Source organism: Phaethon aethereus, assembly GCF_964289735.1.
Source record: "Phaethon aethereus genome assembly, chromosome: 6".
Taxonomy (NCBI): Eukaryota; Metazoa; Chordata; class Aves; order Phaethontiformes; family Phaethontidae; genus Phaethon; species Phaethon aethereus.
Genome location: NC_138580.1, coordinates 8,201,556 through 8,217,804, shown reverse-complemented (window position 1 = coordinate 8,217,804; position 16,249 = coordinate 8,201,556). Strand labels below are relative to the sequence as shown.

Here is a 16,249-nt window from a genome sequence, read left to right as displayed (position 1 = left end):
TAAAGTGTTTTTCTGGGCCTGATTTCTCGCAAACTCCCCATTACTGCTTATTCTAATATGGTTCTGGGGATTAAATTACTTCCTTCCCCTCTCTGCCAACCTCTAGAACATCTTATATACTGATTTTCCTTCAATTTGTGTTTCTTAAAAATAAGTTAATGGTTTTGGATCATTCCTTATAATTCAAGTTTTGTAGACATTTCATCAAACTTGTGGCATTTGTTGGGGAATCTCTCTAATTACTTGATATTGTTCCTCAGGTCCAGAGTCTAGCAGAGACTGCCAAAATTGATTAGAGCGGGAGCATTAATTCATAGCTTCATGCAAGCTATCTCCTATTTGAGGATCCTCTTACAATCATTATTTTTCTCTCAGCATCATGAATTGCCTCATAATTTTTTTCATCAAAATAGTTAAAACTAATAAGTCCAGTGCGAAAGCATAATTATATGCCTTTAATTCATTCCAGTAAAATAAACATTATCACCAATAACGCTGCCTTATAGCCCTTGTTCTTTACAAACTTCCCTTTCTTAGTTGTATTTAATGTCAGTGGGAATAATTTATTGTCTTGAAAGAAGTGTTTTACTTTATGCCACATAGTTTTTCAGCAGAGGTGCTAGTCAGCTCAGTCTGGTTTACGCAGACCAGGCTCAAATACAAATAAAGCAAAACTCGTTTATTCACTTCAGATTGGAACAGAGAGGTGGAATACACCTATGCCTTCAGAACAGTCTCTTGATAAGAGTGCTGTTCATAATCTTTGTGAGTCAACTTGAGCCCTGAGGAAATTTTTGGTGATTGCAAATCAGGATTCTAGAACTGCTAGCTCAGAAGAATGACCCTGCTGCTCTGAGGGGTCAGTATTTCCCAACAACACATATGCTGTTTTGTACGTGTGAGATCTGTAGCAGCAAGGACTCTTGGTAGTACATGCTTTATCTGTGGTAGAAATGGTGCTGTAAATAGCATGACTATAGCAAAACAGATCTTGTTTTTCAGTGCACCTTATTTTCAAGCAGAAGAATGCCTGGACATACTGTATTTTTTAGTTCTGAAGTCTGGATATTTGAATGCAGTTTATGTGCAATGAAGCAACATAAAAATGAGTAGCTTAATATAGTTTGAGGAGTGCAGCTCATCGCCTTTCTTAGCACCTGCATCCTCCATACAGCACATAAGAATCTGTTTTTTTTTTTTTTTCATTTTTCTACAGTCTCTTTAGCAATGACTCATTCCCATATGCCAAAACCCCAACTGTCTTCATTCTTGAAATAAATTAACATGACAGCTATCCTGAAAAATGAGCAACATTCCTACTTCTTACACGTTCTCTAGAATACATCTGTTTTAGGAGGGTTATTTTCTGACTGAGTTTTTACATTTTAAATGCAAGTACTGAGTGGCCTGAAAGTCAATGTGTGTGTCTGCAAGGATTTCTATAGGCAGGTATGAGCTGCTCACCATCTGCACTGGCTGGACATAAGCCAAAGCAGTCTGGAGTCTGCGTATCTGTGCTGGCACATCGCTGTGCCTCAGCACAATGCACCTGCAAAGCTTCCAAACCAGAACCGGTTAGGTTTTAAGCGGCTTACTCCCAGGAAGATGTCTGCAGCCACTGGCATATTAACAGTTTATGCCAGCATGGCACTTGGTTGCTGACAGCGATGGGTGCTGCTGGATTGTATTGCTGGTGTAGACAAAGATGAAGTATATGTAAGTAGAGTAAAATTATAACCTCAGGTGGGAGAAGGTTATGAATAAATGTGTAGAAATACTTCCACTAGGACAGCCCAGTTAAGATTGTTCTTAAGCCCAACATTCAAGTAAGAGCAGTCACTTTAAAAATGGTCATAAATCTGGGTTACTTTGTCTAAATTTTTTTTATAAGCCCAAAAATTGTCACTTCTAATACCTTCTGTAAGCAGTTTGCTGCCTGCCAATACTTTTTAATTAGTCGTTGAATAGACTAATCAGTCTGACACCAATTCCAAGGCATGCTGTAATTCTCTGCAACTTCCTGCTAAAACTAGGTGACACTTTAGGAAGGAGGGGGCAATGGAGTGAAAAACTAAATTTAAAATCAGACTATATTGGCATTTTTATTTAAAATATATCCCTGCTTTAAAAAAAAATACCAGTTTGCCTTTTTCAAAATTAATTATTTTACTATAGAAATGCTAAAACATAGGTAAAATCAAAATTTTGGTTAAAAATAGTTCAGTTGAAAGACATTTAAACCACTAAGTGAAACAAAGGGAGAACATAGTACTTGGTCAGATATTTGAGGCATTCCTACATATGTTAAAATATCAGTTCAGCATAACTGGCATTATTTACATTAATTTCTAAATTTTAAATCGTTACATTACAAGTTCTTTTCTGCTGCATTTCAGGGATTAGGTTTACCATGTGAACCTTTGATCTTTCATACCATTTCTGCACATACTTGTACTTCCTACTGTGATCTTTTTTCTTGTTGTTCTGACTTTCTTTATGCCTGAATCCTGTAAGTATATTTTCCCTGCTTCTTGGTTTAGCATAGTTTCTGTTGCATCACATTTCCTGTCCTGCTTCAGAGACCCTGTGTGGATTGGACATAGTTACACATACCCTTATGAACAATTAGTGCTACATACCTTACCTCTCAATACAGGGAAAAGAGAGGAAACAAAGCACTTTTAGATCATCACATGCGATGTAGTGCTTCTTACATATACAATTTGACAAACTCCAGTAATCTTGCAGTTTTTCAGTCGCCTTCACCCATTTTTCATTCCCCTGTACTTAAGTACCTGGCCAAAGCTGCGTATTTGATAAGAATTTTGTCTTAAGGCCTGCCAAGAAATAAGAGAGGTCTTTTATTACTGAATGATTCATCAGTGCAGAAGTTGTTTTGGTCCTGCTGGAGTACTTTGTATGATGCAGAGATAATTGCCATTGTTGTAAAATATTTTCACTGAGAACAGTTGACATAAAACACCGCACAGAAACTGATCTGTCAGCTTTGTTGTTTGGTGAATCATAATATGTTGTATATTTTGACTTTCTTTTTGCTTGAAAGATCTCTGTGAAGATTAAAAAAAGTAAATTTGCTCTATTTGTAGTTTCAAATACAAAGGTGGTATTTTGTATGAGAGTTTAAAAGTTGCTGGGTTTTTTTCTGTTTCCCAATTTAATGGATACTTTAGTGAAAGGAACAACATATAAGAAATATGTAAACGTATTTTGGAGACTAAATGCTTTCATCTTTTTGCATATTTAAAGCTGAAAAGTGGTTGGAGCTAAATTCTTTCACCTTTTGGGGGCTAAATTATTTCACATTTTAAAGCCAAAATCCTGACGTTTTACTGAACAGAATGTATATGGGCTTGGAGCATGGGAAAAGTTGAAGACCGGGAAATTTAGGCATTTTTATTAGTAATTTTTACAGCTGCCACCTGTATAGTTGTGTCTTTTCCTTAGCATGTTGATACAACGTGCAGTGATAAGAGTTCATGTCTTTATAACATAGTGGCATTTGATGTAGGAACACATCCTATATAAGTCTTTTCCAAAAATTTTGTTTGTGGAAGGCTGAAGAACAGTAGGGTCAGCAGCTTTGGAGCCACTATAATCCAGTTCATTTGCAGTGGAGCCAGTGGTCAGTATGACGGCCACAAAGTTCCTGTCCAAGCCATATCAAAGGTTTGGCAGGCTGCATTTTGGAAACATAAATTCTAGAATCTGTATGCTAGAATGTGTGCTGCCTTCTTCATACTGAGACTTTTTCTGCCTTTTATGTACTATGGGCCCTTTTTTGAAAGGAGCCACTCATAAATGAAGTAATTTTTTTCCCAAGGAATTATAAGAGTTTAAATAAAGGAGTGAGTGTGATTCCTTCATCCCAGACCCTTTGTAATCCAATGCCAAGGTTTCTCTCAGGTGTAGACATTTGACTTTTATATTGTTTCTTCAAAAGTCTGTAACAAAATGTTTCATAAACAAATAAATGGTCTGTCTGACTGCAAGCAAATTAAACTGTCTTCAGTGCTTCTCCAGAATATCTAATTGACCCAAAAGTCAGAACTTGGAGACTAAATACAATTGTCTAAGGACAAAGTACTATTCTGCTCTGATCTTCTTGGCATGTGGCCCTTGTCTGTTGCATGGATTTTGTAGTAATGGGTGAGAACATTAGAAAATAGATGAAGAATCCTCTTTTCTTCTGCCTAAATTCTACTTCAGAGTCCCAGGAATGTAGGTGACCACAGTAACATTCCCATAAGCTGTACTTGGGTGTTAAAGCAGAACTTCATTCTGTAAGAACAAAGAAACTCAAAATAAGCTCCAAGGTTGCTATTTGAATGTCTGATATATCCTTGAATTTGCTGATCGTTAATGTCTTTGTGAATGTAATATGAACAGAAATGTTTGATGTTAAAATGTATCTTCAGTCATCCACAGTTGCAAACAAAACCAAAACACATCATCTTAATTATCTTAACAATATATATACACACATGGTATATATACACACATGCATGTGTACCTACAGTAAATTATTTTTTTTCTTTTAGGTGTATGCTAAGAGTTCTGGATTCCTTCGGAACTGAACCAGAGTTTAACCATGCCCATTATGCCCAGTCTAAAGGCCACAAGACACCATGGGGCAAGTGGAACCTTAATCCACAGCAGTTTTATACGATGTTCCGTAAGTATCCCAGTGTTTATAAATAATTTGGAGCGTTAAAAAGGAGTGCTGTCATTGAGAAGCATTTTTGTATTATGAAAGACAAGTTAACGGTTTAATAAAATGCAGCTGCTAAATGGTCAGAATTGTGTCAATAAGTATCTGTAAACTATGCAAAAGCTTTATTGTGCTTCCATCCAGCAATCAGAAAATAACAATATTAACTTAATATAAATAACGGTAGGGAACTGTATTCTCAGGGTACCTGTGGAAAGTGGTGACTGGCTTTTCCTTCAAGCGTCAGTGACTTTGTTTTTGTTAGTTTTGCCTTCTCAAATCCATGCTATGTTTTTAAGGAACTTACTAGATTGTGTTTTTATAAACTGCACTCTTGCATTTCATCATGTTAAACTGAAGTTTGTAACTATGTTGCTGTGTTTCTGCTTTTTCCCCCTCAACAACTGCGCAGCACAATTCGTTCACTATTTCTTTAAGTTCAAGCTTAATAAACTAGCACTCAGCAAAAATGATTTTTTTCTCTAGTTTTTTTGTGGATTTCTCAAAATTTTCACCTAGCTTGTTTTCATGTTGTGAGCCTTCATCCTGAGGTGGGCTGATTCACATTTTTTTGCCAGCAGTGTACAAAGCTATTGAAAAACAAGTAGTAGATTTCAGCATTGTTGTAGATCTTTGAAGCATTGTTAAATATCTTAAAAAAACAAACACACACACCCCCCAACCCCAAAAATAAGGAAAACAGAAAAAAAAAGTTCTTTATAAATTGGGTCAGATTAAATGATTACAGTGACCTGCTCCAGCACTAGTCTTTGAGTTTATGGCACTAGGTTCTAAAATCAAAGGGTCTTTCTCTTTTTCATGTTGTAGTAGTGGTTCAAGTCCATTATCTCTGAAAGGTGCAGGAAGATTCACTACTACCAGCTAGCTTGAGGGTAAGTGAGGCTTAGGAAAGAGGAAAATGCATGTTGTTGTGTGCAGCAACTTCTCAGCCCAAGTTCGTAAAGAAACATTTGGCTGGTAACCAACCTGATCTCCAAAGTTTGATGGTGGTCCCTGTCTGAGACTAAGGCCAAGGCATGTGCTGTTCTCTCTCATCAGGCTTCATAGTCAAGTCTTTCAAACTTTTCTGCTTTTCATAGCAGAACTATACATGCTGCTGTCTGGTTGACATGCTTTTGATTTCACTTGCCCTGTAAAATTCTTGAGAGGCATATTTTGTCTGTCAACATTTGCTGTGCACGTTTTTCCAGAGAAATATAAGCGGGGGTTGTTTAGAAGATAAAAGACTGCATTCGCAGTTGTTTCGAAGCAAGTAACAAAACGTGTGGTGGGGAAGTGTGACTTGGAAGTGGTTGAAGAGTTTGCGTCTGGATATTAGTAAGCAGAGCTTGTTCCGTATCCACATGATTTGCTAATATTTATTGGTTTATGTCCTTAATGGAAAAGGAGCAGGAAGCTCAGTTGTGCTGTATTTAAGTAGTCCAGCTGTTGGGAAATTTGTCGGTGAGGTCTTGTTCAAGATAGCACCAAGCACGATGATGCACTTGAGGAAAGTAGTTGCGTGAATATTTGTGGTACAGCTTTGTGTGTGCACTCCTCAACCCCACTCCATGAACTGCAGAAGAAAGTAAATGTTCTCTGTAGAGATGATCCCTGTTGTGGCAGTACAGACTGCTGTTACAGTCTCTTGTTCTGAGCAAATCACTTCATAATGGATTTTCGGAAGAGCATGAGTATATTGGAATTTCAATGAATAACCACTTCCAATTTTTACTACTGGAAATGACTGCTGGTTTTCCTTTGCAGGAAGAGTGGTAAAGAGATTGCAAGCAAACTCGTTCTGAAGCACCAGTGATCCCAGTGCTACAGATCATTCAAGAATTTTGCTTCTTTTTATACTAGGTGCAGAAGAGTCAGTATTCTGCGATATTTAAAGTTTATTTTTGTTTTTAGTTCTCTGCTGAAGAGATACCACCGTCTTTAGGGGGTTGTGATTAAAAGTGCATGTTATGTATCAGTAAAGATTTTATGACAGATTGGAACCCTGGACAGCTTCCCAAGGTCCCCAGACTCTGTTACGTTTTGAGAACTCTGATTATAAGGGCAGAAAAGTATTACTGAGCAACAAGCAAGCCATATTCAAACCTGTGGCATATTACCAAATACTTGACTGTTCTCTGAGCTTTCCAGAAGCATGAGGTTTTTTTCCCCTTTTTATGTTTTTTATTTAAATTCTTTTATGCAAAATAACAGCACTGGTACTTTTAAAACTGCATGATCTTGCTTAAAAATTTGAGTGCTTCCTGTTAGTGATGTTTGAGGCACTGAATTCTACCAGTTCGAAGTGCTAACTTCAACAAAGGTTTATTTTTCTTTTGAATGTGTACTGCCTTGCCTCTCCTTTGAATGCAATCTCTCATCCAAAAATATGAAAGGATGGAAAAGTGCCCCTTTTCAGGCATATTTGCAACATGCCATTTGCTATGCTAAATTCTGAAAAGTCCTTGGGTCTAAGTGAGTGCTTAGCTGTTGCTGGGGCGTTTTTTGTGAAAAAGAGTAATTGTCATTTGAAAGACTAAATGTAATGGCAGAGGGAAGTGTATAGTTTCTCTGTTCTACTGCATTATCCACATTACCCAGTTGGCTGATTTTCAGGAATCAAAAAGCAAAACCTCATAACTGCAATAGAATTTTTTTTTTTTTTTAAGGACTCTGGCCATAGGTTTAGCACTGCATGTGTCATAAGTGCCTGGGGCATTGTCTTTGGGGGTTTTTTTTGTTTTATTTTGTTTTGGGTGGTTGTGGTTTAATAGCAGCTGGCAACTTAGCACCACCACTCCCCCCATGGTGGGATGGGGGAGAGAATCGGAAGAGTAGAATTGAGAAAACTCATGGGTTGTGATAAAGACAGTTTAATAGGTAAAGCAAAAGCTGCGCACACAAGCAGAGCAAAGCAAGGAATTCATTCACTGCTGCCCATGGGCAGGCAGGTGTTCAGCTGTCTCCAGGACAGCAGGGCTCCATCACACGTAACGGTGACTTGGGAAGACAAACACCATCACTACGAACATCCCCCCTTTCCTTCTTGTTCCCCCCAGCTTTATATGCTGAGCATGACTTCGTATGGTATGAAATGTCCCTGGGGTCAGTTGGGATCAGCTGTCCCAGCTGTGTCCCCTACCAGCTTCTTGTGCACCCCCAGCCTCCTCATTGCGGGGGGGATATGAGAAGCAGAAAAAAGCCTTGACTCTGTGTAAGCGCTGCTCAGCAGTAAGGGAAACATCATCAGCACTGTTGTCAGCACAAATCCAAACGCTAGCCCCGTACTAGCTACTGTGAAGAAAATTAACAGCCAAAACCAGCACATGGCGTTTTTTAACTTTGAAAAGTGTACTTTGTAAGAAGTTGTCAGCTTGTGTGCCAGAATTTAAAAAGGGAGGTTTATAGAGGATATCCTAGTGTTTATTGCAGCCTATTTCTATGTAAACTTGTGAGGCTATGACACTTTTTAGAGAGGTGCAAAAATCTCACATGTTGGAGTAACTTTTATATAGTAGGGACGGATTTTTACCTGAAGACTCGAATGTTGGAGTCCATCCCTGGAATTAAACACCCTGTCTACAAAAAGGAAAAAAAACCACAACAAAACAACAAAAAAATTTAGTTTAATGATCCTATAGGTCTGTGTCTTTGTCGGAGGAGAACAGTGGCTAATATTGCTGGATGTCACTGCTGGAAAAAGACCAACAGAGGCAAAAAAGAATATAGGAAAATTAAGAGTAAATAATGCATATCCTTTGCATGCACTTTTTTTGTCTAGGCACTGGATTAACAACAATTTTTCCAACTTCAGTTGTCATCTTTCAATATTTTATGATAGATATATCTGAGTGAATTAGGCAATGAAATTTGTATTCTGATCTGCATGGTGTGACTTTGTAGGCTAATAATTAGCGTGGATACATAATATGGAGTGAGTTGGATGGTTGATGTTAGCTCTTCCAATATAGGAGGTGAACCCAAGCAATTTACTAAAATTTATTTATGACATTGAGCAACGTACAACTTTGTTAACAAGCATAAATCCAGAGTTTTTTCAAATTGTTGGTATTGCATCTCTGAGATTGTCAAGCTGGATTTCTTCTGGTTCTCTTATCTCTAATAATAAAATAAAGCTCAGCGCACAAAAAATCATGATCATTGGCCTCGGTCCAGCTATAGAATTTTTATTATCAGAAATGAGCCAGAAACTAACTGCTTATTTCAGTAGACATGTGCAGCAGGACTTAAAATTGATAAGAACTATTCTCGGTAATAAAGCAAGAAAATGTGTGTGTCAGTATGAATGTGAAGAAAGTGATCCATTGGATAATATGTTCCTTATGCCTACTTTTCTGACAACATTCACGCTTTTGTAACATTAACTGATACTTTAAAAGGTTTTGAATATGCTTCGTTTCTTACAGCTCACACTCCAGATAACAGCTTCCTTGGATTTGTGGTAGAGCAGCATTTGAATTCCAGCGACATTAAACACATTAATGACATCAAAAGGCAGAATCAATCCCTTGTTTATGGCAAAGTAGATAACTTCTGGAAGGTGAGTTTTCTATGCTTATATACTTTGAGCAAATATATTTTGATCAATATAATATCACATAACTATATTTAAAAGTATCCCATTTCTTTAAATCTATTAAGTTCTTTTACTGAAAGTAAACACATTTAATTAAATTGAACATTTTGAAGTCTTTCTGATGAGGAAACTTCTGTCTACATTGATGTGGATCCTGTGATATTTATGTACACCTTTCTGATAGAATAAAAAGGGGTTTTTTTTCTAAAAAAAAAAATGTTGTAACTCACAGTCATCTCCTGAAAAGCCTGTATATGCTGAATGACTGTGAGCTTTGTGCTTTCTAATCCTTAAGCGTTCTCACATGTCTGTTTTATCTGAACCTTTTCAAGATTGCTCACATTCCTCTTGAAATGTGGATGTTAGCAAAGGACACATAGGTCATATCAGCACCAAATCAAAAAGAAATACTATAGGCATTGTTAGGCATATCTCCTTTTTGCCATTAGGAACTCCTGGTTGGAAGACTTCTCAACTAAGACCCTTGTATCATTTTTAGAACTGCTGCTTTTCAAGTCGCTGCTCCATTTCTATAAGTATTGCCTGTCTTGTTTCTTCCAAGATGTATGACTTAATACCTGGCCATATTAAAATGCTTACTCTATACTTGTAACATTAAGCACATTAAAACTAACTTGCAGGCTGTAACTGCAGTCATGCCCATATGCACTGGTACATAAAGTGCCATCACTGCAGATAGGCTTTGAATTGGTGACAGTGTGGGATGTCTTATCTGGAGTGCTAAAAACCAATTCTTGTGATCAACAGAAAGCCTGAACTAATCTTGTGTCTGTGTAATTTGCTTATTTCATGTTTCCTTCATTTTCCCTGTTCAGTGCTCTTTTCATCTGCCACCATGGCCTGTATGGAACCAGACTAATCTATTTATCCTGCTATTTTTCTTTTGTGTTGAACATGGCCAATTAACAAAAAGTGTAATCTCTACAGAATACACATGTCACTGCTGGGTCTGATCAGTCGTTAGAGAAGCACAGTCTGGAAGGGAGAGCATTCTGGTCCCCAGACTGAGGCGCTTTTGGAGAATAGCAGGTGCAAATAAATTGATTAATTTTAAACCAGGCAGGTTGAAACAGATCTGAGGTATGCACAGGACCTTTTTCCCTGGGGGTGGGACTAGAATAGCTAACTGTCATCTTGGTGTTATATAGCCATGGACATGGGTTCTTTTCTGTATCTGGCCAAGCCTGTAAAGAAAAAAAAAAGATTCCGAATTATTTGTCATTTCATCTTTGCTAGAAATCTCCATATTCCAGCTGTGCTGCATGGCTGGGCGGAGTTGGTGAGGCTAGCTCAGACCAGCTGCTTAAACTGCGCACGCTAACCAGGTTATTGTAGCTAGAGAATTACGGATCGCTTACAGACAATGTTCTGTCTTCCCACACCATTCAGTGGGGCTAAACTCTGGTATGAAAATAACAAGTAACAGGAGGAGGAATGCAGTGATGACTTCTGTCAACTCTGCTGGAAACAGGAAAAAAAAAAGTCAGCCCGCGGCCTGAGACCAGTGGCATTCATCCCGTATTACAGTGGGCAAGTCTGGGTACGTCTTGCTGGAGGTCGGGAAGGATGTAAGCTGCAGAGACTGCAAGACACATCTTTACTTCCCTCTGATAACTAAATCGGTCTTAAGTGGGTTTAGGATTACAAATAGGAGACTCTGAAAATTTTGCCACATTTCTAAAGGTTATCCTTAGAGGTAAGCTATCAAGGGCAACATGTGCCAAGTTTTGGATGTGTTTGTTTTAATCAAAGGTTTGGGGTTTTGTCTGGGATTTATGGCAGTACTAAGAGGTAAAGAGGGTCCTATCTCTGCCTAAGTGAAAAAGAAGGAATGAATAAAATGTGAGTGAAACCCATAATGCATTATCAAAATTGGCTTTAATTACAGACCATTTCAATTAAAAAAAGAGAATGTTTGAAGCCTTTCATGTCGTCTTAGCTCCTGTTTTGGTCTAAGTCTTTTCTTTGTTCTTCATCCTGCAACTTCCTGTCATACTATTGCAATACTTCGATCCTTAATCCTAGAAAGAAAGAAGAGGCAAGATTCATTTTACACTATTGGTTATTTCCTTTTTTGTGGGGTGCTGTGAGAAAAGTCAGAATTTTACTTATATCAGAAAGTAGCCATCAATGCATAACATATACAATTGTATATGATGTTTGCTTTAGTATAGATTTTATTGTAGTGTGTTTGAGTTGCTTTAAAATTATTTATATATTTAAAGGCAAAATAATGTGTGAGTTTGTTAGTAATGACACAATGTATACTGTCTGCATAACAAGTTCTGAGGAATCAGAGATGGGAAATGGTTACATTTAGCTTCTTGTCAATGGGAAAGTACATAACCAAGGCTGTTCTTACTAACCTCTTCACTTTGTAGCTCCATGTGATATATGTAATTTCCTCATCGTATGCCCTCTTGCATGGAGTGGGAGGAAGAAAATGAGAAGTCAGAGAGGAAAAATTATACTTCTACGAATAGTTGTTATGTGCAGAGATCAGTGTCTTGCTGCTGGCAGCGTTGCTTTTTCCCTTCCTTCTGATTGGTTTTTGTGCTTCATATTTAGCAACATATTTTGGCTGAACATTTAATTTCATTTTTTAAGATAAAAGAAACATACGGAAAGAGATAAAAGATCTTTCTCACCTTTTCTCTCCCACATGGTCAGCACACTCACAAACTTGTCTCATGGTGTTCTTATTTTGTCTTCCTCCAAATTTGCAGCAGCACCCTGGGCTTATCTGTCAATTGAAACTTACCCTAGTTGCTGGCACCAGCAGCACTGTCCTGCTTTATGCCACATAACAAATTGAAATGAGCCAGACTCTTTAGTTCAGCAACATTTCTGAAATTCACCATTTGCTTCTGAAAGAAGTATGGATCAAAAAACCAAGTAAATCAAAGCAAATTAGCAGCTATAGGTGCAATAAGCATATACATGTATATACACTTTTCAAGGCTCATTCTTCAACACTTATCGTGAAAATTAGAATTTCATTTATTATGAAGAAAGAAAGGAAAAAATCTTTTCTGTGAATATTTACTTTTCAGACAGGTCAGTGATCAGCTTCTCATTCTGCAGATCTCTGCAGCTGCAAAATGAATTAGTGACATCTTACAATACCGATTAACACAATGATCTACTAGTATTTGATTATCACAAAATCAACACAGGTTTTTTTTCCTGTGGGCTTGCTTCCTGTTTTCCTGTTATTCTTCCCTTCAATTTTCAGCTTCAGCACTTACAGTGCACAAGTATGTCTCATTGTTAGTTCTGGAAATTTCCATTCAAAGGACAGAAGATGCCTGGTTAGGTGTTAGTGCGCATTACATGAGAGTGAATTTGTCAAATCCTTCAAAAACCTCAATGTAAAAAAAAAAAAAAAAAAAAAAAAAGAGAGAGAAAACTTCCTGGATGGGGAACTGAATAAGCAGGATGTCTGGCAGATCTTGAAGAACTCAAGTCTTTACTGAGATGTTTTATTCACTCTTTGTGCAAAGATTATATATGTGCAAAGAAATTTTGTATAGGTATGTGTGCACCCTGGTGTGTATTTTATGCAGATATTTGTGATAGGTGCCTAGCAAAGAGACCATAAACAGACATTCAGGGAAGAGCAAAAGCATGGCAAGGTCACATAATGCTTCTTTTGCACATTTTCTCTCTTTCCAGCTTTTTTCAGCTCAGGGAGTTTTCTGAATCTGTTTGTCTGTTGATAAACTAACTGTTCACAAACTTTTGAGATCTCAGTAAGGGCTGTCTTCAAAGCACTTGTCTGATCATGAACCTTTGCAAACTTTCTTGCATCCACAACATTCTCTGCCATGGAGACCCTCAAATCTCTGACCGGTTGCAGGAGGAGCCATTAACTTTAGGGTTTTTCTAAACCTGCCTCCTACTACCTTTGTTTGGCTTCCTTTGTATCAGAACATTATGAATAGTCAGTCACTATCTGTGTTCTTTATGCAAGTTATGGTTTTGTAAACCTCTCTCATATTCTGCCAAATTGTCTTTTCCAAGCTGAAGAATTGTTAATGAATTTGGTAAAGATTTCTGTATGTAATGATGGAAACCATTCTGTAGCTTGGATCCTTCTTACCCCTCTCAGAACCATGTCCGGTGTTCTCGGCTTCTTTTTAAGGAAAGGGACCAGAACTGCAACAGTGTTCGGGGAGGGAGAGAACTGTGTTTTTATAGAACAGTTTAATGGTATTCTCTTTATATTCCTTTCCAAGTAATTCCTATTATTTACTTGGTTGGTGGGTGGACTGACTGCTACTGAATGTTAGACTGATTCATAATCATAGGATTACGGGACCATAATCCTATTTTATCATAATGCAAAGTCTTCATTCTTGAGTGACACTGGTTAGCTCAGGTCCATTATTCATATGTGAAGCTAGAACTGGTTTTCAACACATGCATCACTTTATTTATATTGAATTTATCAGTAATTCTATTTCCTAGTCACTTGGTCCCTTAGATTACTGTGGAGGCTTTTTCAAAAGCTTTACAGCCCCAAGTGTTCAGTACTGTGATGTTTTTCTGCAACATTTTGAAGTTAGTTTCAGATTTCCTACTCTGAATAGTATGTATTGACTGCACACTTTGTCACTTCTCTTTCGCAAGATGACTGTTCATTCACAAGGCTAATTCCTTTCTATCCCAAAGAGATGCAGTTCCGTTAAGATCTTTTAAAGACTTTCTACGTACAGATTGGCTTTTTCAGAGAACACTACCAATTTGGTGAGAGAGGATTTCCTTCTACAGAAAGAATTGTCTATTGTAATTTTGTTGGGTTTATATGGTCATATAGTTAACACTTTATTTAAGTTTCAGATAATTTGTTCAGTGTAGAATTCATACTTGCTAGTCATGAATCACTGAATCCTCTCCAGATCCATTTATAAACTCAGTACTCTACATTAGGTACTCCTTGGCTAGCAGTTTGAAAGTTTCATATTTGAGCTCCAAGAGACATCGTCTACTCTTAGTAAAACTGTTACAGTTAAACACTGTATCTGTTTAACTTAATACTGTTGTACATTGAATTCTCCAGCATTTGTGCTCTCTTCTAGTTCCCTGGTAGATAGGATTTTCGTTATTCAAGGATGTCTTGAAAAGTCTTTGAGAATGTGACCGTTCTTGAAAAGAGAGATTTTCCAATCTTATGTTTGTGCCACAATCTCAATTGTCATACATTGCGTATACACTGGATTCTGGCTTACCTTGGACTTGGCACTTTGGCAAATAAGCACCGAAATGTTAGGACTTCTAGACTTAATGGTGTGTATTTAGAATATACACAGATAACTATCCCAGTACTTACTTTTCTGATTTACATTTGGCAAGCTTTATAAAACCATTATCTTCTGATTTTTTCAATGTATGAAAATGAGACTGGGTATATGGGCCGTTTTACATACATTTTGCAGTTTGAACTTTCAACCCGTAAACCGGTTTAGGACTCTGAATCAAGCTCTTCTATAATGTAGTTGGCCTGTAGTTCTGCATATGTGGTGCTTAGTTTCATTCAGTGCTGACTTTCTGGTGTTCTGTGAGGGTACCTGAATGGTCTAAAATTGTGAAATACTGTGATAGCTTCAGACTGACAAACTGATGGTAAAGCAGAGTTGTTAATTATCACTATCTACCACATAAGAAAACTAAAAGCAGAGGTTAGTTCTTAATGCATCATGTTCCTATCACATATTTTTGTAGCTTTTATACTTAAATTTTTCACCCACCAAACTTAAAATTTCAGCCCTTCAGACTGTGTCTTCTTGTCAATGTTGTCCTAGGGAAAGACTTTATCAGACAGTTGTCATTTGATTTCTTTGATGAGAAAGGGCTTATCATGATGCGTTTAAAAGTAGATGGAAATAATTGATGAACAGTGATAACAGTTCTGCAGTCAGTGATCAACAAAAAGTACTTCCCTGAATGGCATGTTTATTTTAGCTGCTGAAAAATTGTTTCTGAAAAGGTTTCTATGACTATTACTCATCATTACTCTTCCATTTTGATTCTGAGGAGAAACAATTTGCTTTTTTTCCATGTGGTTATGCTCAAAGTCTAGATTTACGGTATGGACCACAGACATGGGTGAATAGCGCAGTCTGATACAAACTTGGCAGAGAATGTTGGGTTTGCATTATTAGCCAGCAGCCCATCTTTTGTCTTTGAATTAATTTTCATAGAATCATAGAATGATTTGGGTTGGAAGGGACCTTAAAGGTCATCTGGTTCCAACCCCCCTGCCATGGGCAAGGACATCTTCTGCTAGACCAAGTTGCTCAGAGCCCCATCCAACCTGGCCTTGAACACTTCCAGGGACAGGGCATCCAAAACTTCTCTAGGCAATCTGTTCCAGTGCCTCACCACCCTCGTAGTGAAGAATTTCTTCCTTACATCTAATCTAAATTTACCCTCTTTCAGTTTAAAGCCGTTACCTCTTGTCCTACTACTACATGCCCTTGTAAAAAATTTTGGAGAAAGCAAAAAAGCTGGAGATTACTGTCAAATGATTTAAGCTAACCGGATTATTTATATCTGCACCCAAGCAAGCAAACTCAGGAAGTGGATTAACAGTTGAAGGAATGTTGATATTTTGTTTGCAAATCACATTTCTTGATTTATTTACTTGTAGTCTTTTATTTATAAATGCCATATTACGCTCTCGCATTTTCTAATTCAAATTTTTAATGTTTAGGATTGAATTACATGCTCTGATTGTTTTTTGTGAAGTGGCTTATTACAATATATACTTTTATGATCCAAAATAACACTTTTCTACAAGGAATGTGGAAATTCAGAACTACATAAATGTAAAAGGAGACAAATGTTAGTGAGATTTGTGTAAGGTATAAGGTGCTAATAATATTTTTATGGTACTTCGT

At 37.4% G+C, this 16,249-nt stretch overlaps 1 protein-coding gene across 1 annotated transcript in view; it reads left to right on the top strand.

Moving 5' to 3' along the window:
• The window catches only part of MGAT5 (alpha-1,6-mannosylglycoprotein 6-beta-N-acetylglucosaminyltransferase), a gene marked incomplete at both ends in the record, with an annotated part of 79,067 nt that overhangs the window by 38,343 nt on the left and 24,475 nt on the right, over positions 1–16,249 (top strand). Inside the window, 2 exons of the mRNA XM_082001398.1 lie at positions 4,560–4,693; positions 9,157–9,290. Coding sequence (XP_081857524.1) covers positions 4,560–4,693; positions 9,157–9,290 — 268 coding nt within the window. The remainder of the gene's footprint in view (positions 1–4,559; positions 4,694–9,156; positions 9,291–16,249) is intronic.